Genomic DNA, 25993 nt, shown 5'->3' with positions numbered 1-25993 from the left:
TTTTGCAGCTAGTGGCTGAGCGAGGACTCCGAGAGGGGTCTGAGCGATCCTGATGCCCAGGCCACAGCCCGCAGCCCCTCCGCTCTGCCGGGTTATTGTCTGATCACGCCGTCTGCACCTGTCGCGGGCCTCGCTAGGCAGGAGCGCAGGAGGAAAGGGAGAAAAGAAGGACCACAGGGTGACCAGGTGGCTTTCCTCCATCCGTACCCTTGGCCCGGGGCGAGGAGAGATCATTTCTGGCGCGGGGATGGCTTTGCGCCTTGGAGAGGACAGCCTTCCTTCTCCAGCGATCGAAAGCGCGGCGGGAACAGGGCTTTGGGGCAAGGACCCTCCTGGGGCTGCAGGGGCGAGCGGAGAATCTAGGGTCCGGGAGTGGACACTAGGAAAAAGTGGGGTGGCGAGAGCGCGGCTGCCCGCGAAGCTGACTGGGGAGGAGACAAGGCGGCGCGTGTAGAGTGTCCACGCGGTGGGTGTGCGGCGCTTTCATTCAAACTTTGGGGAGTCTTTGGTTCGGGCGTCAGAGAAGGTGTGACCAATCAGAGTCCGGGGACGGGAATAAATTATGCAAATCACCATCTGGCGATGGGTCAGATGACTCCAATAGTTTAAAAAACTACCTCGCCGGGGAGCTCGCTGTGTGACAGTGGCGAGCCCTGGCTTCCCGGGAGAACGGCACGGGTGAGGGCAGATCTGGTTCTGGTTGGAGCATCTTCGCACTCCCCTCACCACCCCGTGGCTCAGTTTAGCCAAGTTTTCGTTTTCCACCTTCTCCACCTGCAGCTGTCTAAGGCCACCACTCTCTCTGGTCTAGAGAAGGCTTCCCACTTCGGGTCTTACGGGCTCGGACTGCTGGAAACATCGAGAGGCGGCTCTTTTTTTTTTTTTTTTTTTTTTTGTGGTCTTTCTAAAAGTCCCGTTTGGGGGAAGGGGATGTGGCCGGGAAGGATGAGAAACTCCGGTCTTCTGCTCTGCCTCTGGAGCGCTTACTGTTGCTTTGCCGCGGGAGGTCCCGCAACCCTTGGTCCAGAGGGTCGGCTGCAAGGTAACGTGTCCTTGTTCTTATTAACACCCCACAACTTCTTTTCTGTGCCAGTTCCCCTCTGTCTTGCGCACCCTTCTTCCTCGATCCTGCGACATTCTTCTTCCTTACCCCCTGCGCTGTCCATTGGGTCCTCCTAATCAGCCTTGGAGATCACTTGTTCCTCGGCGCTTCCGACGAGGACATCCCCGGCCAGGCGTCCAAGAGGCCGCAGGCTCGCCCGCGCTCGCTCTCGCCCCGCCCCCTTGTCGTTATACGGTTCTCCTCTCGGTGCTGTCCAGTCAGCAGAGTTGGCTGCCAGCGGCTGTTTAACCTTGTCCTCCTCTTTGAACCTGGGGTTTTCGAGGCAAGAAGGTTGTTAGAGCTCTATCACCTGGTGCCCTTCCTTTTAATCTCGGTGTAGGTGTCTTGAAAGTTAAGGTATCAGGGTAGCTGGCTCTGGTTTGAGTAGTGCTTGCCGGGAGTATTAGGTGAGTAATTTGTGCAGAGAAGCTGCTGGGCTTATTCCCCGGGTTGCCAGCCTCCTCTTCCCCAAGTCTTTCCAGCCCTTGCTCTTCCTCTTCTACCTCTCCGTCCTCCTCCTCCTCCCAGCTGCCAGCTTTTCTTCTGAGTTCTGCGCGGCAGTCTTTTCTACTGGAGGAACCTGCCCCGAGGGGCGAGGGTAGGGTCACCCAGCGGGAGTACCAAGTCAATTAGTTAAGCAGAGGAGAGCGGGGAACCTCTGAACCACACACTTATTTCATCTTCTACTATTCTGCTGAGGTTGGGTCAAATGATGCTGGTCCATGTTGCTTATGTGCGTGCAGGAGGTTAATTGGAATGAATGGAAAAAACTTGTTTTATTTAACATGTTCCCAACTCTAGTGCAGTTGAACCAGGGTAGGTTGCATCTCTAGATCCTCTCCTGTAAAGTGCTAACATTCCTTCCAACTTCTATGTTCTGCGATTCTGAGTATTTGGGGGCCATTTCATTCATTCAAAACAGTATTTATTTGCCAGGCATGCTTCTTGGAGTGAGGGATAGAGCAGTGAACAAAATGGGTGTAAACCCCTACCCCCATGGATCTTACATTTCAGTGGTGGGAAAACAGCTAGTCAACTAATTAAAATATATAAATAGTACTCAGTGTTATGGAAAAAAATAAAGCAGAGGAGGAAAGTACAGAGGGCTGGTGGGAGAAGGTGGTGCAGTGTTAGCCTGGGACCAGGCTTCCATCCCTGAGGAGCTGACCCCTGAGCAAGGAGCTGAAGGAGGTAAGAGAATGAGCCTGAGGACATCCGGATGAAGGACGATCATGAAGTTCCAGAGGCTGAAGTGACTCAGGCTGGAAGTAGTAGAAATGAGCTAGAGAACTGTGGTGTCAGAGAGAGCCAGCTGCTAAGGTGAGCCTTTTATGTCAGTTTGTGAGTTTATCCACAAGTCGGTGGCAGGAAGCCAGCAGACTCCCTTTCCTTTTCTCCTGGACTTCCCACCTGGTCTCTGTGAGTGGCTATCTGGGTGGAAATTGGGAGATATTGAATGAGTTACGTCCGTGGTTCAAATTTCTGTCAGTTGGGGCTTTTGTTCGTTACTTTAATGACAAAGTTCTGCTCATGCATATTTAGTCGCATTTTCTGGAACCTTTTACCCTTTTTACATCTGGTGCATAGCTGTCCTCCCCCTTGTCCGCTTCACCACCAACCTGTCCACCACTCTGGTCTCTCTTTCCGTGACTCCATTTGTTTTTTAACTCTGGGATAAATGAAGCTCCTGGGATGGTCATTCGGTACCTTTTCACTTGATTTCTGGGTGACCGGACAGTTTGATTTTCTAATTTCCTAGCCTGTTATCAAGGGATGGTATCCTGGATGGTTGGAAGAATGCTAGATGAGGCTCATTTAGGACCTTCTGAAATAGTGTGGTGATGACAGTACCTAGTGTTAAAAGGCCATAGGGACCATCAGTGACATGGGCTGTGTTTTGTAGTAGGGCCATCTCCTAGATGGCACTGTGTGTGTGCAGTGGAGCTGAAAAGAGAGGTTTTGCTACGCTTATGAGCTTCTCCATGGCTTCAATAACTTATTTAATTTATTCAACAAACTAGAAGACTGTCTGGCACATGTCTGGTACTGCAAGGAGCACTGAGGATGCATGAGGTCTTTGGGGCAAGTGTTGAAATCGAGATGAGAGCATTAGGGAAGCCCATTGCATAAGAGGTCAACAGCTCCTTACCTCCAATTCCAAAATCTTTGAAAATTGAAAAATTTGTTTGGTAACTTGTTTGGCAGCAAGAACTGGCCTTACCTGACCTGAACTCTTACTCATTTGGCAGGAAAAACTGACCTGAACCGATAAGAGGATATTTAGAATCTTTTTTTTTTTTTTTTCCCCTCGAGTGTGAGTAGTTATGTATTTCCCTGCAGAAATATTATTGGTGTATTTGATGAATGGGAACGTCCCAGACCCTGCTGGGGGTGTTATATTATATATATATATATATATATATATGCCATAATACCTTTCTAAAATCTGAGAATTTCTGAATTCTGAAACTCAACTGGTCCCAAGCATTTCAGGAAAAGAATTAAGGACCCATACTCTGAAACTAGTAACTTGAGGGAAGGAAAGAGAACTGGTTTGGATGGGGAAGAAGAAAGAAAAGCAAGAGAGACTTATTTCAGATTCACAGTAATTGATCCTAGTGACTCATTAATACTCAAATATTGGTGAGATGTCCCTTTTATAACATCTTCGCAACTCTTCTGGGAGGTGAGGAGGAAACATTCAGCAGATGTAAAAACTGAAACCCAGTGGGGTTAAGTAATTTGCTCAAGAGTGAATTAGAACTAGACCCTAGATCTCTCACCACCCAGGCCTGCTAGTTATACCCTTGCTCTGTTATTTCTCCCCAGATGAGCTCAACAAATCCAGGGTTGTACCGGCTGCTGCCAAACCCCCTGTGAGATTTAACCTCCGCACCTCTGAGGACCCAGAGCATGAAGGATGCTACCTCTCCTTTGACCACAACCAGCCCTTAGAAGACTGTGGCTTCAACATGACAGCCAAAACCTTTTTCATCATTCATGGATGGACGGTGAGCCTCTGGGGGAGGGAGCTCTACAGCTTTCCGGGAGATTTGGTTTCCTTTGTTTTGGTCAATTAGAAAGAATACTGGTGCTTCCAGATTCCACTCTGTCTCCCCCTCTTTTCTTGTGGGCTGCTTGTATTTCAGACAGCTGTGAAGAATGTAACGGGCACTTGCTAAGGGGGCAATCTGGACTCCAGCAGGGCGGTATTTAACGCTGGCACACAGCGGGCTTTCAGAAAGTGGCTCTCCTGAGGGCAGCAGCCCAGCTCCACTGGCTCTTAAGGGGCCCTCTAATTACGCTTAATTACATTGGTCAACCACTGCGTCGCGGGGGCCATCCCTCCGTAAGAGCTGAGCTGAACGGAAGCAACTTGACTGGCTCAGAGAGTCTGTGAGGAGGCAGCTGGCCTGGCTGGCTGGCCCTGGTTGGCATGGTGCCCTCCTGTTTGCATAGAGATGGCTCCGTTTAAAGGCACTGGAGTCTTTATATGACCTAGCTGAGCAATTCACATTGAAAAGCCCATGACGAACTTCAACAAAAAAGGGCTTTAACACTCAGCCTCAGAAGCTTTTGACCAGCGAGGGATTTATTCATTCATCTAATGGCAGTCTGTAGGAAAATGGCACTATTAAGTGAGCAGGTTTCTGCCTGGGCTAATTGGGAGGGGACATTCCTCCTCTTAATGATGAGAAATTCATATCCGTTACATGCTTTCTGGGTCTTTAGGTCTATCACCAACTGTTGGGGTCAGGCCTGGTGGGGGTGGGTGGTATGTAGGCACCTACCTACCTAATGTAACTGGAGGGATGATGAAGGGCCTGCCATCCATCCTCACCCCACAGCCTACGATTAGAATTATGCATTTGAACCTTTATAAGGCCCCCTGTCAAAATGCAAGTACAAACTGCCTGCAACTTACAAATGGGTTGCATTCCAGAAAGTTCTTTTATAATCTGTTTGGAACTTGGAACAGCAGTTTCCCATAGAAGCAAGATTGTAAATGGCGTTAGGGTTCCCAGGCCAGGCACAGAAAATTTGTTTATCTAATAATGTACTTATGGATGGGTTTACAGCTGGACCTAGTCACCATTTACACTTTGTTTCTGTGGGAAAGTGTGTTCTGAGTTCTAATTTGGGATTCCAGGGACAGATCTTCTCTACTCTGGGGTCAAGAAGGATGGCAGAGATGGCTTGTGGGAAGGGGTCATTTGTTAACTCTGCATTTGCCTAAGAGACAGAATCTCCCTGCATCTCTGAGAAAGAAACTAATTCTCCAGGGCAACCCTTCTCAGCTGCCTTTGAATGACGGACCAGGCCACTTACTGGCCTGACTGTGACAGGGGCTTGGGTTAACCTCAGGCCAGCATTGCCACCAACTTATATCTCATAGGGGGCCTGTCGGTCAGTGGGGCAGCAGCAGAGGACACCAACTCTGACATCTTTGATGGGAAAAACTGGAGATGTCAAGCGCAATGGAAGACAATCACCCACGTAGCAATCCTGCCTGTGGCTGGCCCGGCTCATGTGCAAGTGTTTGATGCCTGGGTAGCCAATGTGAAGGTTCCAGAAGTGGCTGGGGAGAAGGTCGTGGAACTGAATTCCATATTCATTAGGATTTCTGAAACCCAGAAGAAAAATTTTTTTAAAAAGCCCCGTTTTCTCTGCAGATGAGCGGCATGTTTGAAAGCTGGCTGTACAAACTCGTGTCAGCCCTGCAGACAAGAGAGAAAGGAGCCAACGTCGTGGTGGTGGACTGGCTCCCGCTGGCTCACCAGCTTTACACAGACGCAGTCAACAATACAAGGGAGGTGGGACACAGCGTCGCCAGGATGCTCAACTGGCTGCAGGTAACAGGACCAAAGGGAGTCATCTCCTTTTACGAGCAGGACCCTGAACCCTTTTAAGAAATATAGGTCAGGGGCTTCCCTGGTGGCACAGTGGTTAAGAATCTGCCTGCCAATTCAGGGGACACAGGTTTGAGCTCTGGCCCGGGAAGATCCCACATGCCATGGAGCAATTAAGCCCGTGGGCCACAGCTACTGAAGCCCATACACCTATAGCCCATGCTCCACCACAAGAGAAGCCACTGCAATGAGAAGCCCGCACACTGCAACGAAGAGTAGACCCCTCTCGCCGCAACTAGAGAAAGCCCGCACGCGGCAACAAAGACCCAACGAAGCCAAAAATAAATAAAAATAAAATAAATAAATTTATTTAAAAAATTCTAAGACTGTAAAAAAAAAAAACAGGTCAGACAGGTCAGTTTCAGTGAACTTCAGGAGTCTGAGAATATCTTTGAGCTTCCAATTTTTTACGGAATTAAGTATTGCTTGAAACATTTGGAAGCTGGGACTTTTAGAAAGCTTTCTAATTATTGACACATTTCTGGATTTTTCCTTTTACTTTACTTGAGGGAAGAAAATTTGCCTTTTGGTTCATTAATTGCTGATGCCCTCAGAAGCCAGGATCAGCTTGTAATCTTAAATACCTACTGAAGTCTGCTCTGGCCTTTTAAGGGTGGCTGGGCTGAGGGTACGGAGGGTTGGTTCAAACCAATGTAGCTTAGTGCCTTGCATAAAATGTGGAAAACAGATCTTGAGGTCTTAAATTTACTTTTTATAGCTTAATGATTTACCTGAGCTCAGTGGACTTAATGGGATGCAGGGGTACACTGGCTGGTACACTGGCTAAGTGACCCTATTATCTGGGTAATTACAGCCTGAGCTTCCTTTTAGAAACCGATGGAATCTGAATAATTTTGGCAGAATTCTGGTCAGGAGTCTTGAACAGTCCTCAGTCCTTTACCTGGGTTGTTTTTTTTTTTTTTTTTCGGTACGCGGGCCTCTCACTGTTGTGGCCTCTCCCGTTGTGGAGCACAGGCTCTGGATGCGCAGGCTCAGCGGCCATGGCTCACAGGCCCAGCCGCTCCGCGGCATGTGGGATCTTCCCGGACCGGGGCACGAACCCGTGTCCCCTGCATCGGCAGGCGGACTCTCAACCACTGCGCCACCAGGAAAGCCCTACCTGGGTTGTTTTGTCGAGCTCGATTCCTGAGCCATGGGGTCAAATCACCACCTCCTCACCCCCACTGCTGAGTGCCCTGTGAGGGTCTGATGCTTCAACTCTGGGGTCCCAGGCAGGTTTGGGATGAGGAGGTCGGCAGCTCGTGGGCATAAGAGGGTGGGCAGGGGTCACCCTGCTGCAGGCTGTGGCTGGCACTTAGTCTCCAGTGAGCCCGGTGGCTTTGAGCTCCACACTGCCACCCCCCTCCCCCCTCCCGCGTCTCCCCAACGTGATTGACTTGTTGACTTGTTGGTGGCCTTGGGGCTCAGGACCACACTCTTCACTCACACACCTCTGTGACTTCCTGCAGGGGAAGGAGGATTTTTCTCTCGGGGATGTTCACTTGATCGGCTACAGCCTTGGAGCTCACGTGGCCGGGTATGCCGGCAATTTCGTGAAAGGCACGGTGGGCAGAATCACGGGTAAGTGTTGCTCCCTTCACTCATGGCTGATCCTGGAGCTCCCTCAGCTGCTCTGCCCACCAGGCTTTCCTGAACCAGAGTGCTCCCTAAGAGGCAGCAGGAGAGAGCCGTAGAGGGTTAGCCTTGGAAGAAACCTGGAGAACATCTAATCCAGGGCTTTTCAAATGTCCAAAAGTCTCAGAGCCCTTTTTCAAATTGAACGTGTGCAGGTCCCCAATGTATGAAACAGATAGAAGGTGTGTTCTGGTCAAAGCTGGGTATTTGCAAGTAGTGTTAACCTTGTTATTTGAGCCTCCCCCTTTTCTGGAGGAATTTCCGGGTCCCAGAGCACCAGGGAGCACAGTTTGAAAACCAGGTCTAGTGCAACAGGTGAGGAAACACCCAGGGGCAAAGAGCTAAGACTCAGGGGCAGACCTGGGGTGGAGCCCAGGCCTGCAAGCCTCTGGTGCTCACTTCTAGTCTCTGCCCATGGTAATGCCAGGACCTCAAGGGAAAGGAATGAGAGATGGGCTGTGGTTTGAATTCTGCCTCTGGTTTCTATTTCATCCACTAACAGCCTCTTTCCCATGTTTAGTTGGCATATTTATTAGTGATAATTACCTGTTTAGAATGAGTGGTTAAATGTTGTCGTTAAAGAGACCTTTCTATCTGATATTGGTACCCAGGTAGTCGATAGAAATTTGAATTTTCCACGTTAGTGAGCTTTTTTTTTTTTTTTAAGTGAAAGTGAGTTTATTTGGAGAGATAAACATTCCATAGGCAGAATTGGTGAGCTTTTTTTTTTTAATCTTATTGAAGTGTAGTTGATTTACAATGTTTTGTTAATTTCTGCTATACAGCAAAGTGATTCAGTTATACATATATATATTCTTTTCATATTCTTTTCCACTGTGGTTTATCATGGGATATTGAGTACAGTTCACTGTGCTATACAGTAGCACCTTGTTGTTTATCCATCCTATATACAACAGTTTGCAATTGCTAATCCCAAATTCTCAATCCTTCCCTCGCCCCCTTCCCCTTGGCAAATAATTGGTGACCTTTTGATATGAGAGTTTGATTTAAATCATTGAATGGTAGTGAAAAGTGGAAAGGATTCTCTTCCCCATTTGGGGGCCCTCTCAAAAAACATACTCTCCTCTAGGAGAAAATTAATGGCAAATTTTTTTTAAGATTATATATTTATTTTAAAATTAATTAATTTTTGGCCGCCTTGGGTCTTCGTTGCTGCACGTGGGCTTTCTCTAGTTGCGGCGAGTGGGGGCTACTCTTCGTTGCGGTGCACGGGCTTCTCATTGCAGTGGCTTCTCTTGTTGCGGAGCACGGGCTCTAGGTGCGCGGGCTTCAGTAGTTGCAGCACGTGAGCTCAGTAGTTGTGGTGCGTGGGCTTGGTTGCTCTGCGGCACGTGGAATCTCCCCGGACCAGGGCTGAAACCTGAGTTTCCTGCATTGACAGGTGGATTCTTAACCACTGTGCCACCAGGGAAGTCCTTAATGGCAAATTTGTTGCCCTGAATTTTTATCCCCCTGCTAGCATTCTTTTATTTGTTTTCCCTCCCAGCTTCTCCCTCACCTCCAACATGCTAAGGGCCTAACTGGCCACCCAGAAGGAAAGAGTTAATCGTTTCCTTCCTGGCAATGTTTTCGTTTGAAAACAGGGTTCAGGTAGAAGGGAGTCGTTAGCTAAAGAATGATTTAGTAGAGGTAGAGTTTCTGGTTTCAACAACAAGCCAGTGGGGCAGATTTAAAAATAGATACATTTGTGAGGTTTAGTAGCCCTGCTTAAATCATTGTCCCTGGGCTTAAGTCTAATGAGCACACACACACACACTCCTTTAGATCCGACTGTTTGATTCAGCATAGCTTGAGAGCTTTACTTTTGGTTATCAAGATGCGGGGCCTGAACTGTCTAACGGGTAATGTGGCCACACGTGACTGCTCATTAACCCATCGCTGGAGCAAAGCCGTTGGGCCTCAAGCCCCTCAGGGTTCTATTGGCTGAGCACCTCCTCCTAGCCCCCAGCAAGAGGCAAGATGTTGCAGAGCTCGGCCAGCTGTGCTCAAACTGCAGCACACACAAGGCCCCTGCCGGAGCACCAGAGCCAGTGTCCTTGGCAAAAAAGACAAGCTGCAGATCCTCCCTCTTCCTCTTTCTAAGTCTGAAATGAGATGGGGCTAGTAGGAGAGTTCCAGTTCTTTCCCCCTGCCTGTCTGGGTGGGAGCAGCTGAGATGCGGGCTTTGCTGGCAGAATGCTAATCAGTGCTCTGGGCTGTCTGCGTAGAGCACTGGGACCGGCATGTCCTGAGCACAGCCCCTTTTCTGCGGCCTCTCTGTGGAGCAGGGGACCGGGGTGAACATAACAGGAAGGAATGGCCTCTGTCCAGTTGCCAGGCAGCACCTCAGAGGGTATCTGGCTGACCTGACGTATGCTGCTGTGCATGTCTGATGGGAGAGGCCTGTGCCCTCTCCTCTCCCCTCAGACTTCCCATGGGTCTGGGAACCAGGTGGTCCTGACTGGTAAGAGCACCAGAAACTGCAGCTCGTGTGGGGCAGAGGCCAGTGACGCTGCTGTACCGAGGCCAGCAGGGGTCCTTAGCCTGGACCTGCAGGAGGTACCTGAACCCCAGTCTTGCTTGGACCAGAGAGCTCTGGACTGAGGTTTGCTAAAGTTTTATCCTCTTAGGCTTCGGAGGGAGTTCTGTGACATATTAGGGAAGAGGTCATATATTTCTAATTGAACTTGTGTTTTGTTAGTTATAAATAAATAAGCAAGCAGATCTGTTCATTCATTCAAGAGATGTGAACTAAGTGTCCACCCTGCAGGCTGTGGGCTAGATGCTACCTAATGTCAAGCACTCAATGTGTGACAGGTATTTTATGCCATATGTAAGCCACATAGCGTCCAGGCAAAAGGGTCCTTGGGCTTCATTTTACAGATGGGGAAAATAGGACTCAGTATGTACTTTAATGATATCTCACACCCTGAGTAGCAGAGCTGGGATTCAAACCCAGGCAGGCCATCAGATTCGAGTCTGCACCTCACCACTGCACAATGCTGCCGCTCTCCTGCTGGGAGAGATGCAGTAGCTGTTACAGCGCAGCAGCCTCTGCCCTGCCAGGCCAGAAGGTGGAGGTTTTCCTGTGTGTATACATGTGCACGACAGGGTGTGTGTGCGTGTGCATGCATGTGTATATTCCATTTGCTGGACAGAACACTTTGCGGGGAGTCTGACTGAATGGAAGAAGAGGTGGTTCTCCATCATCTCTTGTTTTTGGAGGGGATGTGTTCACCCTCCTATTCCTAGTTAAGAAGTAAATTGTGAAACTTTTCCCCAGAGTCGGTGGGCCCTAGCTACGTGTCAGGCGGGGTCAGTCCGGGGAGGTGAAAGCTCTGCCTGCCAGCCGGCCTTTCCAGAAGCCCCGTCAGCCGCCTGCATTCCTCCAGCCCAGCTTGGTTTCCATGGCACTGACTGTCTGGTGGAGACTTTTGTTCACCGATACAAGAGCCCCTCTCTTATTGGCTGCAAAGCAGAAGGTTCCTCTTCTTTCTTTTTTTTTTTCTCCAGAGGACATGGTGAGAGGCAGGGAGAGGCCACCTCTGTCAGTACTGCGTCCGTTCAGTCCCTAAAAAGAGTCATCGAGGGCTATTCCGGGAGGCCACTGTTTTTGTGCCATCTTTCTTTTGGGTCCTGGGCTAGAGATGAGCCCCCAGGCAGCCTGGGCTCCCTTTCTGCCTCTGTCATTCATACATTTTTCTCAACTTCAGAGTGTTAATCATTACCAGTTCTCATGAGTAGCGAGTTCCACAGGTTTACTGTCCGCTCTGGACAACAGTTCTACCTTTTGTTTATCCTAAAATGACCCCCCTCAAGCCTCACGATGTGCTCCCTTGTTCCACTGCACTGGGGTCTGGGAAACACTGTTCTATTACTCATCTGCTCCTTTCACAGCTCTGTTCTTGGTCATACCTCCTCCCTACTTTGGTGTTTCTAGATCCAGGTTTCTCAACCTCAGCAACTATTCATATTTGGGGCCAGATAATGCTCGTGTGGGAGCTGACCTGTGCATTGCAGGATGCTTATCAGAATCCCTGGCCTCTACTCCCTGGATGCTAGCAGCTTCTTTTCTCCCTCTTCGCCAATTGTGACAACCAAAAATGCCTCAGAGGTTGCCAAGTGTCCCCTTGGGAGCAAAATCCCTCCTAGTTGAGAACCACTGTTCTAGACTAAACAAACCCCCTTCCTCTGCTGCACATAATCTTTTCTTAACTTTCTCCAGGTCCTCTCTCTGTGTCTGTAGGGCTCTAGGTTGGGATGAATCCAGCTCCCATAATTACTTAAGCTTGGTAATAGTAGCCAGTATTACCCTGACAAGCCCTTACTCCTTAATATCGCACAAGAACTGTACGAATCAAGACATTCAGATTTCATTTTCGAAATGCTACTGAAGCATGGAGAAGTTTTTCCGAAATCTGGTCCACAGACCACTTATTTTTAGGATCAGCTGGGGAATAAACCTCTATTTCTGGGCTCTACACCGGACCTACCAATCAGAATCTCTTGGGGGTCAGGGAATCTGCATTTTATGCTTTGCAAATTCTATTTTGAAAGGTTTTACACTCATGTGGTTCCCAAACTATTATACAAGATGGTGAAAGTGTCTCTGTTGCTGCCACTATCTTTGCAGTTGCCTACCCTGCCTTCTCCCCTGACACACATACACACAGGTGACCTGGGGCTTGTGCGTCCTCCCAGAGTTTTTCATAGCTACACGGTGGAATCCAAATTTGTAAGAAGCTCCCCAGAGATATTTGTGCTGTTTCAAATGTGAGAACCAGTGCTCTCTGCAGTGCTGTTTGTTTGATACAGAAAGTTTGCAGACAAAACGTTTTCTCCTTGTGGCTGCAAAAGAAAGGAATTCTGGAGGCTTGAGACACGGCTGCTCAGTGTGCCTGGTGTACCCCCCTCTTGCCATTCCACTCCTGGGCCTGATTCATAACTAAAGGAAGGGGAAGTGTAAGTCCAAATACAAATAGCTCAGTTTGGGGAGACTGAGTCTTCCCTCTTGAAGATGTAGGTAGCTTAGTTATTCTGTCAAAATTCTGCTAAATTTAAGACTGTGGAAGGCTCCCAGTTTCAGAATAAATGGAATGAATGGCTTAGTTTCAGCCAGCCCAAGTTCTTTCTAGAACTGCTTCAGTTCTTCTTTTTTTTCTTTTTAATTAATTAATTTAATGTATTTATTTTTGGCTGCATTAGGTCTTCATTGCTGCGTGCAGGCATTCTCTAGTTTTGTGAGCAGGGGCTACTCTTCGTTGTGGTGCACAGGCTTCTCATTGCGGTGGCTTCTCTTGTTTCGGAGCACGGGCTCTAGGCATGCAGGCTTCGGTAGCTGTGGCACACAGGCTCAGTAGTTGTGGCACACAGGCTCTAGAGCACAGGCTCAGTAGTTGTGGCTCACGGGCTTTGTTGCTCCGTGGCATGTGGGATCTTCTCAGCCCAGGGGTCGAACCTGTGTTCCTTGCACTCGCAGGCGGATTCTTAACCACTGTGCCACCAGGGAAGCCTCTAGAACTGCTTCAGTTCTGACAGTGCACGGTTCCTCAGATCCACGTGTCACTTGAACCCTGTGGCCAATTTACTGAGTCAGCTGAGTTGTCAGGACAGGTGAAGGCTTCAGAAGAAAGCATACGTTCCTCTGCAACAGGCACCACACCCTTTAGGATTCCCAGGGTGGGGGTGTCTTCATTTTACACTTGCCGGTTTAGCTATCCACCAGGACTCACTGCCTTAGCGCACCTGACACAGCTGGTCTTGGCTCTCCCTTCTGCTGTAGGTTTGGATCCTGCTGGGCCCATGTTTGAAGGGGTTGACATCCACAGGAGGCTGTCCCCTGACGACGCAGACTTCGTGGATGTCCTGCACACCTACACGCGCTCCTTTGGCTTGAGCATTGGGATTCAGATGCCTGTGGGTCACATTGACATCTACCCCAATGGAGGTGACTTCCAGCCGGGCTGTGGACTCAACGATGTCTTGGGGTCAATTGCATATGGAAGTGAGTTCCTTATTATTATTTATTTTGCGGTACACGGGCCTCTCACTGCTATGGCCTCTCCCGTTGCGGAGCACAGGCTCCGGATGCGCAGGCTCAGCGGCCATGGCTCACGGGCCCAGCCGCTCCGCGGCATGTGGGATCTTCCCGGACCGGGGCACGAACCCGTGTCCCCTGCATTGGCAGGCGGACCCTCAACCACTGCGCCACCAGGGAAGTCCCGAGTTCCTTATTTTTTGTTTTGACTCAATTATAGCATCTCCTCCTAAATCAGCCGGAGCTGTTCGTGCTCCCGACAGCATCCGTTTCATTATTCCCACTAGCCCCCAGCGGCCCTTCAACAGTTTATTCTACAGTTCATCATCCTGCAAGCCAATTAACAGCCTTCCCGTGGTCTCTGCTCTGCTTTCTTGTGCTTTGAGGTCACAGTTATTATTGATTAATTTCTTTTTATAACAAAAGGAATACATATTTGTTGGGAAAATAATCAAGCATTATAAAATTGCCTAAAGCAAGAAGTGAAAATACCCCCTCATTTCCCACACTTACTCCTACTTTCACTCTCCAGAGGTAGCCAATATGAACATGTTGTGTGTATCCTTCCACTCTTATCGCTTTGCAAATTTATTTGTGTGTGTGTGTGTGTGATATTTTTCAAAATCACATTGTTCTGCAACTTTGCTTTTTCAGTCCTAATATATATTACGGACATTCTTAGACATCAGAGTACACATATCTACTTACCTTATTCTTTTAAAAGGCTGTATAATATTCTTTAGCATGGATGTACTATCATTTAATTTTTGGTAACATTTTAAAGAAATAAACTCAAGATTCTTCCTCCATTCACTTATAATCTGTCTTGCTGGATGCTAAGCCTATTCCCAGCAGTCTTGGGCTGAAGTGAGCTTGCTGCTGAAACTGAGGTGCTTGGTTTCTCATTTGCTCACCGCCTTGCATCCTGGCAGCATTTCTAAGTCTTGGCCCCAGTTGGCTCTCTCCACTGTGATGCTCTGCTCTTGGGATGTCCACTCTGTCACTCAGTCTTAAGTTGCTCTCTCCCAAGGTGATAACATCCAAGGAGCCCCTGCGGGGCTTGGGGGTTCATGCAAGGGGAGTTCAGCCCTGCAGGGGGGATCAGATGATGGCATTTCTTAAGGCTGGTGATATTAATGAGGAAGGGGAAGGGGAGCTTTGCCAAATTTTTCTTAAGGTCCAAGGATTTACTGGAACTATTGGCTTTAGCCTCTGGTTACAAGAAATAATGATTACTGCGGGTCACAAAAATCCAAATTATACTCCTAGCTTTGCAACCAACTGACTCTGTGACCCTGAGAAAATGACTTCATCTCTAAGGGCATTTGGGCCCATAATCTACAACTGAAAGTACTGGACTAGGATGAGGTTGGCAAACATTTTCTTTCCTTTTTCTTTTTAAGTTTTTTTTTTAATAAACTTATTTATTTTGTTTATTTATTTTTGGCTGCTTTGGATCTTCGTTGCTGCTCTTGTGAGCTTTCTCTAGTTGCAGCACACAGGCTCGGTAGTTGTGGCACACTGGCTCTAGAGCGCAGGCTCAGTAGTTATGGCGCCTGGGCTCTGTTGCTCCGTGACATGTGGGATCTTCCTGGACCAGGGATCAAACCTGTGTCCCATCCATTTGCAGGTGGATTCTCAACCACTGCACCACCACAGAAGCCTGGCAAACATTTTCTTAAAGAATCAGCTAGTAAATATTTCCAGCTTTGCAAACCATACTGTCTCTGTTTCAACAACTCTACTCTGCTACCGTAGCATGGAGGCAGCCAGAGACAATAGATAAATGAATGCATGTGGCTATGTTCCAATTAAACTTTAGTAAAATGGGGCCAGCCTGCAAGGTGCAGTTTGCTGAGCCCCGGACTAGATGATGTTTAGCATCTGATCCATTTCCAGCATTTTGTGACCGCATGACTCTATCAGGACTTAGTGACTCTTACTGCACAACTTGTCTCCATCACCCTGTTTAGTGCCTGTGCTATGCATTCTCTTGCTCTTTATTGCTTCATGTGTATCAGTGCTATCTTCCCACCTGGAGGGCACGCAGTCTGGTGGCAGGACTGGCTTTCAGTTCTAAAGACAGTATATCACTGGGCATGCATTAAGAATGACACAAACGGGCTTCCCTGGTGGCGCAGTGGTTGAGAGTCCGCCTGCCGATGCAGGGGACACGGGTTCGTGCCCCGGTCCGGGAAGATCCCTCATGCCGCGGAGCGGCTGGACCTGTGAGCCACGGCCGCTGAGCCTACGCGTCCGAAGCCTGTGCTCCGCAACGGGAGAGGCCACAACAGTGAGAGGCCCGCATACCGCAAAAAAAAAAAAAAAAAAGAAAGAAAGAAAAGAATGACACAAACAAGCATACTAACAGTGACATGAAAAGCAGTTATTTCTGATGAAGTGTACAGTACTTACTGATGGAGTGGGCGGATCACCGAGAAGCAGCGCAGCCTGATGGTCTCCGTCTCTCTCTCCCCCAGCAATTGCAGAGGTGGTGAGATGCGAGCACGAGCGGGCAGTACACCTCTTTGTCGACTCTCTGGTGAATCAGGACAAGCCGAGCTTCGCATTCCAGTGCACGGACTCCAACCGCTTCAAAAAGGGGATCTGCCTCAGTTGCCGGAAGAACCGTTGTAATAGCATTGGCTACAATGCCAAGAAAATGAGGAACAAGAGGAATAGCAAAATGTACCTAAAAACCCGGGCAGGCATGCCTTTCAGAGGTAACCTTCATCCAAACCTGCATTGCCCTGGGGAAGGACCTTTTTCCTCCTTCTAAATACCACATTGTAGACGGGCACATTCCTGCAGTTAAATCAAATAACTGCAAATCACATTAAATTGTGTATGCCTAGGAAAGTAAATCTTTAAAAATAAATGATGGGAACTCCTTTTGTGATGTGAATCACCACTCTATGATCACAATATCGCTATCTTAAGTTTCTATCTTGCATTTAGCTTTTCAAAGCTGTTTCGTATTTGTTTTCTCATTTGATCATCGGAATAATCTGTGATAGGACTAACAGTGGATCCAAATGATATCTCGCATTTTTATAGCATGTTATAAAACCGTAAGGTTTTGTGGGTATTGTGGGTGGAATTTGAGGCTCAAGAAGTTAATACCTTGGTCCTTAATTCAAGGTCACACAGCTAGAAAGTACCTAGGTCAGCATCCCCCAAAGGTCCCCCAAACCCAAAGTTCAGGGCTTCTTCTATACTGCAGTGACCTTTTACGCCATTGGACAGAATGAGATCAAAGGGAGGCTAGAGGCTGGGCTGGACCCAAAGGATGAGAGTCCCTAAAAACTCACTGTGCTGGGTGACTCAGTTTGGGTCAGGGTGCCCTAAGATGACAAGCAAGGCTCACAAATGTCTCTGTTCTGCTGTCTCTGCAGTTTACCATTATCAGATGAAAATCCATGTCTTCAGCTACAAGAACATGGGAGAAATTGAGCCCACCTTTCATGTCACCATTTATGGCACCAATGCAGACTCCCAGAATCTGCCTTTGGAAATGTAAGTCACGGGTTTCCTTTGCTGAGTTCAGGACAGAGAACTAATTGGTTTGAAAAGGAGAGAGAGCGCAGGAGCTCTCTGTGTGCTGGGTGAACAAGTGCAGGGGAGCTCGTCTGCGTGCCAGGGAGGAGCTGTGTGTTCCTCTCCTGCTTCACACTCTCCACCTAGCCCTTGACTCACAACGTTTCTGGAAGGGCAGCTCCTGCGATGAATCAGCAGCGTGAGAATCTGCTAGATCAGCTGGGCAGAAACTGCTGTTTCATTTCAGAGAACGCCTGATTCCTGAGGCTTTAGGAAATTTGGAACTTGATAAACATCGTCCCTGGCATGTTTCTAATTATCTGTGGGAGGGGCACACAGTGATCTGTATGTGTTGAGCACTTGTAAGGTGCAAAGCGCCACGCTGAGTAATGCTGGGCTTGCAAAGTAACGTCATCAGAATACTCACTCTCAGGGCTGGGGTTCTAGCAGGAGGAACAGGCTTGTACGCACACACTCATGCACACACATGGGGTGAGACAAGCTCCCCCAAGTGCCACGTGAGAGGGACAGGCAGGAGGGGCTGAGAGTTCCGAGGGAGATGGATGCCTGTGGGCTGAGAGGAGGAGGCGCTGTCGAGTGGGGATGTGACTTCTTTGCGCTTTCTCATTTCTGCTCTTTCCTGGTCTTGTCCCCCCAGGAAGTAGCATGGATGGGGAGATGCTCAGGAATGGTTTGGGGTGTGGTGGGCAACATTATCTCTCTGCCCGTGTGGAGCACATCTGAGTTTTCATCCCGGTCCTGCTGGTGGGACGTGGAGAACGTAGGGGGGACCTCTTGTGCATTTCTCTCCCATCCGAGTGGGGCAGGTGCTGCCACTGCGTCAACCCCCACGGTGCTGCAGTTTTCCAGGGGGCGGGGGGACTGAGACCAGCTTCCCTCTCCCCTTGCAGAGTGGAGCAGATCGAGCTGAATGCCACCAACACCTTCCTGGTCTACACCGAGGAGGACTTGGGAGACCTCCTGAAGATCAGACTCACCTGGGAGAGGACTTCTCAGTCCTGGTATAACCTGTGGAAAGAGCTTCGCAGCTACCTGTCTCAGCCCCGCAGGTCCGAGCAAGAGCTGAATATCAGACGCATCCGCGTCAAGTCCGGGGAAACCCAGAGGAAGTAAGTGCCTCACGACCCTTTCCCTGTTCTGGGTCCGTGGTCAGCGGAAGGCGTGCGTCTCTGCAGCGTCCTTTCCTTTGCTAAGCGTACAGCTTCCATCTTTCCGTATCCAGAGTACATGGGCAAAACTGCAAACCCTTTGCGAGGAGAACTGAATTCCAGACCAAGGCCTCTGTCCACTGTTGTGCAGCTTGTACCCTGATCGCAGGCCCTGGGCTGAGAGGGGTGGGCAAGCGGGGGCTGGAATCCAGCCCTTGTTCCATTGGCCAAGCCCTGTGCTGGCCCGGAGGAAGAGGGCTTCTCCTGGACAGGGCTCTTTAGGAGTGCTGCCTTGTTAATTTGTTTGCTCTGGGGTCCGTGCAACCAAAAGCCTTTGCTTGCTCCTGTCCAGAGCAAACCAGACTATCCAGTTTAGGGAGCCTGCATGGATGAGGTCTGTGGGAGTCCTGGCTTCCCTTGCATCCAATTTTCAGAGCATTATACCTCTCTTTGGGAGGCTCTGACTCAAGGACATGCGTGGGGCGCTAACGTCAAGTAACAGATTCCTCTGTGCCACGCCGGCTGGCAGTTTCCCCACGTCTGTTAACCAAGCCTAACACAAAAAATCCACCCCTAAATCAGCCGCTAAAACGCGGCTTGACTCTCGGAGCAGCCAGGAAGACCTTTGTCAAGAGAGGAGGGTTTCCTTGGCCAAATCCTTCAGCAGACCTCCGGGAGGTCACTGCCAGCCTTGGGATGGTGGGAGGAAGCCTCCACCTTCTTTCTATCTCTTCTAGCATTTTCTCCATTACAATTCTTCATGCATCCCGTTTCCATCCACCACCTATGGTGCAGCTTGGCCATGCAGGGGGTGGAGGCTTAGGTTGCTTGTGTGAGTGATTCTGGTCGAAAGACCTGTGCACCGGTGTGTATGTGGCAGGGGTGGGTGACAGCTGAGGGGAGCTGTTAGTATGAAGGCTGTGATCTAGATAGTTGCGTGTCTTTTTCCTTCTCTCGGTGCTTATAAGTGCGGCCTGTACCAGAAAGATGTGTGGTAGCAGAAAGATGATCATTTTTATAAAATATTTCAAATTTAATAAACCACTGAGACTTAATAAATGTAAACCATTTTCATATTGGTTTCAGATATAAGATTTTAAACAGTAAAACATTACAGATAAAGCTGAAACCCCTTTGTGCCCCTCCCCCGTCCGACTCCTCCCCTTTCAAACCAAATGTACCGATCTTCCAACATTAACTAATGTCAGTGTGTTTTCCTCTTCATGATTTTTATACTTTCCCTACTTTTGTTTTATCCATAAACAACCTATAGAAATGTTTTGGTTGCTTCTGAAGTTTACGTGAGTGGACACATTCCTTTAAAAGTTGCTTTTCTCCATTTAACATAGTTTATGAGATTTATCCAATGCATACAGATCTGGTCTATTCACATTCAACTCCCGTATGTAAACTGCCATTGCACAAACAATAGTTTCACCATTGTTCTGCTGAATATTTAAGTTGTTGCTACATTTTTCAGTTACAAATAGTGCTGAGATGAACATCCTGGGACATTTTCCTTGTGTACGTGTGTGAGGGCTTCTTTGGGGCACGTTGAATCACTGGGTTATAGTGTATGTATTCTCCAACTGGACGGGATATTATTAAATCCCTCTCCAAAGTGGTTGGACCAATTTTTAATCTTATCCACAGAGTAAGAGCTTCCTTTTCCCCTCCTCCTCACCTACCTTTGGTGGACATTTTTGCTATTCCGTTGAGTGCGAATTGGTCCCCGACTGTTGTTTTCATTTGTATTTCCTGATTGTGAGTGTTGTGGGTGTTTATGGGCTGTTTGGGCTTCTTGGCAAAGGTTCTGAAAGCTGTTGGGAATGTGGCTTTTGTCCTGCTGGTAAGCATCACGGTCAGGTGTACCACATGTCTGTTGGTCATGAGGTCATGCTGTCCACACACCACTGAAGCTGGGGCAGCCCACATGGTTGGGCTGTGAGTTACAGTTGAAACGATTATTAGATCATGGATTCTTCCTGTGATCTTGGTTGTCTACTTCTTGAATCTTTGATATTAGCCCACAGCTGAGTTCCAGTTACGCTTGTCAATGGGTATTTCTGGACACCATGCTGGAGGGACCTGGAGTTCCTCCGTTCAAGGAGTTTATAGTCCACCATGGATGCAAGAATCCACAAGCTATTCAAGGCAAGATATAATGTGTTAAAATGAGCTAAAGCTTTCATTATTAACTCCGTGCCATAAGAAGTAATGCCAATAACAAAAGCAACATTTATATAAGGATGTGCCTACTTATGAAATTGGAAGGTCAATGGAGGGTTAGATTAATAAGGTCTCGGGCAATCAGGGAGGTTTCAGAGAGGATATGCCTTGGTACAGGCTTTTGGATAGACAGAAGGAAGAAGGTGGAAGGGGTGTGATTAAAGTCTGCATGAGCTGAATCATGGGAGACATCAAAGTGAGACGCTTTCAGTGTGCTTGTAGCAGCAGTGGAGAGTTCTGAAGGGTCTTGAGTCAGGGGTCACATGATAAAAGCTTCTCTTTTCTCCTTATTCCATCTGCCTCATGTCCAGAGAGCACCATATGGCTGGTGCAAGCCATGTACCTTCCCCTAGAGTTTTGGCTACATCAGTGGTTTCTTTTTCCTCCTAGATTGACTTTTTGTGCAGAAGATCTTGAGAACACCCGCATATCCCCTGGCCAAGAGCTCTGGTTTCACAAGTGTCGAGATGGCTGGAGAATGAAAAATGAAACCAGGTAAGGAGGACATTCTCAGAGGTTCATGCAATGCATGTTGATGGGTCCCCTAGTGTAGGCTGGACATGTGTCTGACACTTGGGACACATAAGTCAACAAAAACAGATAAAAGTCCCTTGCTTTATGAAGATGACCTTCTGCTGGAAGGAGTAGGATGTTGGATGGTGTGAAAGTCCCTTTGCCTCTTGCTCTGCTTCATCCTGTAGGTGTCACGGCCATGGTCCTGCTGGAATGAGGTCTTTCAGTGACTAAGTCCCAAGCTTGGTACCCATGTCCTCATCTTAGATGGAGCTTCTCTGTAGTGACTGGGGCTGTGGGAAGCTCCAGGGCTCCCAGCTTCTTTCTGGGCACCAGGTTGGAGTGGGGAGTTGCGTGGGAGGTAAGGGAGAAGCATAAGGCATAGCCCCCCTTTAAGGTTTCCTGGAACCCAGGTTGGTGTGAGTGGATCTTAGTGGGCAACTCTCCCCCTTTTTGAGAAGCAGGAATGCTCATGTGCTCTTGCTTCAGGGTCCTTCTTGCTCCATGCAAGTCTCATGATCTCAGAATTGAGGAAGGATGATCTCGTGGTATGAAGCAGTGGGTGCACCCAAAAGGGGGCTCCGTCACACACCCTCTGAGTCTAAACGCCTGCTGAGGAGCAGGGAGATGGCCCCACCAGCCCCTACCCCTGGGTCCATCAGAGGCACTAGATAATAACGCTGCTGCCTTACACCGAGCGCGGAGTGTGTGCGCACCTTGTGTTAGTGCCTTCCATACATCATCTCATTTACTTCGATCATCAAGCTCATGATGCTGGTGTCGTAACCCTGTGAACAGTTGGGGAACCTGAGACTCAGGGAGGTTTGGTCACTCTTTCCAGGTCCCCCCCTTGGTGATGGCAGAGTAAGGATTTGAAGCAGGTTCGTTTACTCTAAAACCTGTGCTCTTTCTCACGCATGGAGGTTCCATTTGCTCAGATAAGTCACCTCTCCTCAATCTGAGTATCAATTATCAAGCAGCCGCGCCCGTGCTGGGATCCCCTGTGATTAACTGTCTGCCAGCCTGGAGGGCCGGGCTACACCCTGGCTGCTCTGTCTCCTGTTCAGGAGCATCAACGTGACCACAAGCTCGGTGATCACAGGACCTGTGAGATTCTGAAAACTGCCCATCTAATTAAGTGACTCGGTCTAGTCTGGATATGATTTTCTGCTATAGTAATAATTTTAATTCTTTATGTTTGTATTCAAATGTATACCTTTCCAAGTGCTTCCACATGTACTAACTTCATTGATCCTCAGAACAGCCATGTAAATTGGACACACCCAGGAAGGATTGCTATTCTTATTGTTATTCTTATATACTTCTTTTCCGCTCCAGAACTTCATAACAGTTGAGAACGTTATACTTCGCCTCAGAATACCTCTTTGAGAAAACAGGTCCTTTCCTTTGCCTTCAAAGGAACAGAAAACAATAGGAGCCCGAGTAATAAATTAACACCAGGAAGTGGTGAATCCCTGGACATATATTACACCGTCAGTACTCTCTCTCCTGCCGTGGAGGCCGTTCACCTGTTCACAGAGAAGGAGACGGAGGTTCCAAGAGGCTCAATAGTACATTACTGTAGCTGAGACTAGAATCAAGATGTCTTGACTTTGCCTTGCCCCCTTCCCGCCACACTGCCGGCTCTCTTGTGTTTCTAGATCAAAGCAAAGGAGCACTTTATAGTTCTCCCCGAAGTTGTGTTTGTGTGTGTGTGTGCTTGTGTGCACATGTGCGTGCTGTGGGTGAGTATTCTGCTAAATACGCAGATGTCAACACTGAGGTGTATGGAACTAGGAACCCGGAGCAGGCTCCGGTGTGGTGTTTCTCAAGGTGAATCTGTGGCTTGTTGGGGGAGGGGGAGGAGGAGCATTCAGGACTTTCTCCATTTGTTCTGAAAGGGAAGCAAATAAAAGAGGCTGATAGGTATGGAAGAAAGCTTGGTCTTGTGGTAAACAGAGTTGCATGTTTGCAAAGCCAGCTAATGAACACCACTCCCACGTGGTTCCTTTCAGCCCAGCCCCGGAGCATCCTTGAAGGTCCCCGCAAGGCCCCCCACTCCCTGATTTCCAAGCACATGGAGGAACGTTACTGCTGAGGACCCACCTGATGGAAAGACCCTTCTTGGCCTTGACCCTGGAGCAATGGGAGGAGCCCACTTGCTGGGCCCAGCACCGTGCCTCCCATGATGGCTGGGACTTTTCTCCAGAGGAGACCACATCCTGCTGTTCCTGCTGTTCCCGCTGCTGCTCTACGATTGCTCTAACTCCAGATCTGTGTGCAAATGGCCGATGCCCTGGCCTCTATGCGTACCGGGCTGGCTTCTCAGGACTGGATGAGCTGGTGCTTCACCCAACAAGGAACACAGGCTCCGAGTGACTCTGCGTGGAAGGCTGTCAGCTGCCTGACCTGACTTGAGTCATAGTGAGGGGTCTTGCTGCTGGGAGCTGACTCGTGTCAGGATAGCAGACCTGGGACCTTGTTCACCGGGGGAGGGAGAGTAGATCTGGGGAGGTGTGGCGGCCCTCGCTCTTGGGGCTCGATGGGTAACTGGTGACGTGGACTGGTTACATTTTATTCGGTCCTGCTCCCCAGCTCCTTCTCCAAAGCACACATCATTGGCTTTCTTCTTTTTCCATTGCTCTTTTTTTTTTTTTAAGAAGATGTTGGGGGTAGGAGTTTATTAATTTTTATTTATTTATTTTGACTGTGTTGGTCTTCGTTTCTGTGCGAGGGCTTTCTCTAGTTGTGGCAAGCGGGGGCCACTCTTCATCACGGTACGCGGGCCTCTCACTATCGCGGCCTCTCTTGTTGCAGAGCACAGACTCCAGACGTGCAGGCTTAGTAGTCATGGCTCATGGGCCTAGTTGCTCTGCGGCATGTGGGATCCTCCCAGACCAGGGCTCGAACCCGTGTCCCCTGCATTAGCAGGCAGATTCTCAACCACTGCACCACCAGGGAAGCCCCTCCATTGCTCATTTTTTGATTGGACAAATGTTTATTAAGCACTGAAACTTAATTAGCACATGGCAGTAGACACCTTAGTAAATCTTTGCAGACCATCTTCTCATTTGAAACCTAATGGGGTTGGGATGTCTAGGCTCTCTTCCCGTTTAGATGATCCATGGATATGCACGTGATGAAAGGCATGAGGGGCACTGGGAGGGCTACAGGATGTGAGAGTTGGGGACCCTGAGGCTTTAAGTGATTTCTACCTATTTCTTCTTAGTTAAAGTGCATTTCCCTTAAGAGTGACATCTTTGATCACCAGCAGAGTGGCAAGCGGAGTGTTATACATGTTAGGGACAGAATGGTGCCAGTTGCTGAACATGATTGGCAAAATCTCTTCTGTGTAGGAAGCTGGAGGCTATTACATATGTTACACATGTCTGTTCATACAGAAACCAGCACCTGTCACACACAGCTGGTACCAAGATTGAATTAATGCCATGCTTTTTCCTTCTTGAAATATCTTGTTCCAATACAAGTGCCCTTTCTGTGCTGAACTTCTTCAAAAAGCCCTTAATTCTAGATCTTGGTTTGAATTAATATACATGATATCTGAGGAACCCTTTTATAATTTTCAAAAGATTTGAACATGCATCACTTAATTAGAGACTCACAACAGGAGGTGAGCAGGGCAGTTACTATTATCTCTATTTTACAAAACCGAAGCTTAGTGAGGTTCAGCACAAGCCTAGAATTATATACCAAGTTGGTGGAGGAGCCAGGTGAGGACCTAGACTTCCTGGAGGCAATGCCCATGGTATGCTCATCTCTGCTACCTCATCAGGACTCGTATAGCCATTTCCCACCAATATGCCCCAGATGTAACAAACAAGGAATTTTTTTCAGAGCCATCCATGAAACCCGAAACTCTTTTATTAATATATAACTGGGAGAACAACTGGGCCAAGGGTTGGGATTTTTATGGATAAGATTGATTTGGAAGGAGATGTGATGTCAGGTGAGAAAGGGGGAGAGCGACTTTTTCTGTACTTAGGTTTTTAAAGGACGTTGTTTTAATCTCTGTTGTGCCAAGGTTGTGTCATTGTTCTGTGCCAAACCTCTGAAGACATAACCAGTCAAATACCTTAATTCAAGGTGTTTTCTCAATCCAATTGTGTGCCTTTTCTGTTGCTTCTGTGATTGCATTCTAGCCAAAGTAGAGCTTGTATTATTGACTGTGCATCCTGGTTACTTCTACTTTTGTGATGGAAGCCTTGGGAATCGAATCCTCAGTGGGTCCTGTATTTATACATTTGGCTTGAAGGCTTATTTGTATATAATGATGCTTTTTTAAATGCTTAGAATACTATTTATTTCTCAAGTGTATATAATGTATAAAAATAAATATATGGTTAGTTTTTACTTTATGATTAACTGATTTCAAGATTTAACATTTTAATAGTAAAATAATAAAAATCTACAAAATTCTTCATGGTCTAGCAACTCAGTGCTCAAAATTTGAAAGAATTATCCTGCCTAAGCCTAGGTTTTGACAAGAAGTTACTTTAATATAGGATATATTCTCTATTTGATACTAATTGTTGGTAAGAAGCAGACAACAACTCCTTTCACTGAAGAACAAGAGGAGAAATTATTCGAATCGCAGTAGAAAGTCCTGAAGGTGGATGTTTGGGAGGACTGGGGAGGAGGACCGGGTAACATTGGTGAGGATATAGGTTTGGTCCCATGGGATCTAGATAACAGTGACTTAAACCAGATAGAAGATGAATTCTCTATTGTGTTAGTCTCAGCTGGTATTGAGGTTCTGTTCCATAAAGCCAGGCTCTTAGTTTTTGCTCTGACATTCATAGGATGTTCCCCTCACCCCCGCAGTCCAAAGTGTCCCCCATTA

The 25993-nt window shown here is 48.1% G+C and overlaps 1 protein-coding gene across 1 annotated transcript; it reads left to right on the top strand.

Moving 5' to 3' along the window:
• The first annotated feature begins 612 nt into the window (after positions 1-612).
• Positions 613-25571, top strand: LIPG (lipase G, endothelial type). The gene is made up of 10 exons (XM_067699128.1): positions 613-1042; positions 3932-4113; positions 5776-5955; positions 7482-7593; positions 13430-13651; positions 16165-16407; positions 17080-17200; positions 18133-18351; positions 21010-21114; positions 23148-25571. Exons 1-10 carry the CDS (start codon positions 931-933, stop codon positions 23167-23169), a joined length of 1518 nt encoding a protein of 505 aa, XP_067555229.1. The 5' UTR covers positions 613-930; the 3' UTR covers positions 23170-25571.
• The last annotated feature ends 422 nt before the right edge of the window (positions 25572-25993 follow it).

The sequence above is a fragment of the Pseudorca crassidens genome, chromosome 12 (genome assembly GCF_039906515.1).
Source record: "Pseudorca crassidens isolate mPseCra1 chromosome 12, mPseCra1.hap1, whole genome shotgun sequence".
NCBI lineage: Eukaryota > Metazoa > Chordata > Mammalia > Artiodactyla > Delphinidae > Pseudorca > Pseudorca crassidens.
This window is presented reverse-complemented; position numbering and strand designations above follow the sequence as displayed.

Excerpts from the sequence above, each read along its gene's own strand:
- LIPG (XM_067699128.1), top strand. The coding sequence starts at position 931 with ATGTGGCCGGGAAGGATGAGAAACTCCGGTCTTCTGCTCTGCCTCTGG. Across the intron at positions 7,594-13,429 it reads CACGGTGGGCAGAATCACGG|GTTTGGATCCTGCTGGGCCC; the intron begins GTAAGTGTTGCT and ends CTTCTGCTGTAG. Across the intron at positions 17,201-18,132 it reads CAGAATCTGCCTTTGGAAAT|AGTGGAGCAGATCGAGCTGA; the intron begins GTAAGTCACGGG and ends CTCCCCTTGCAG.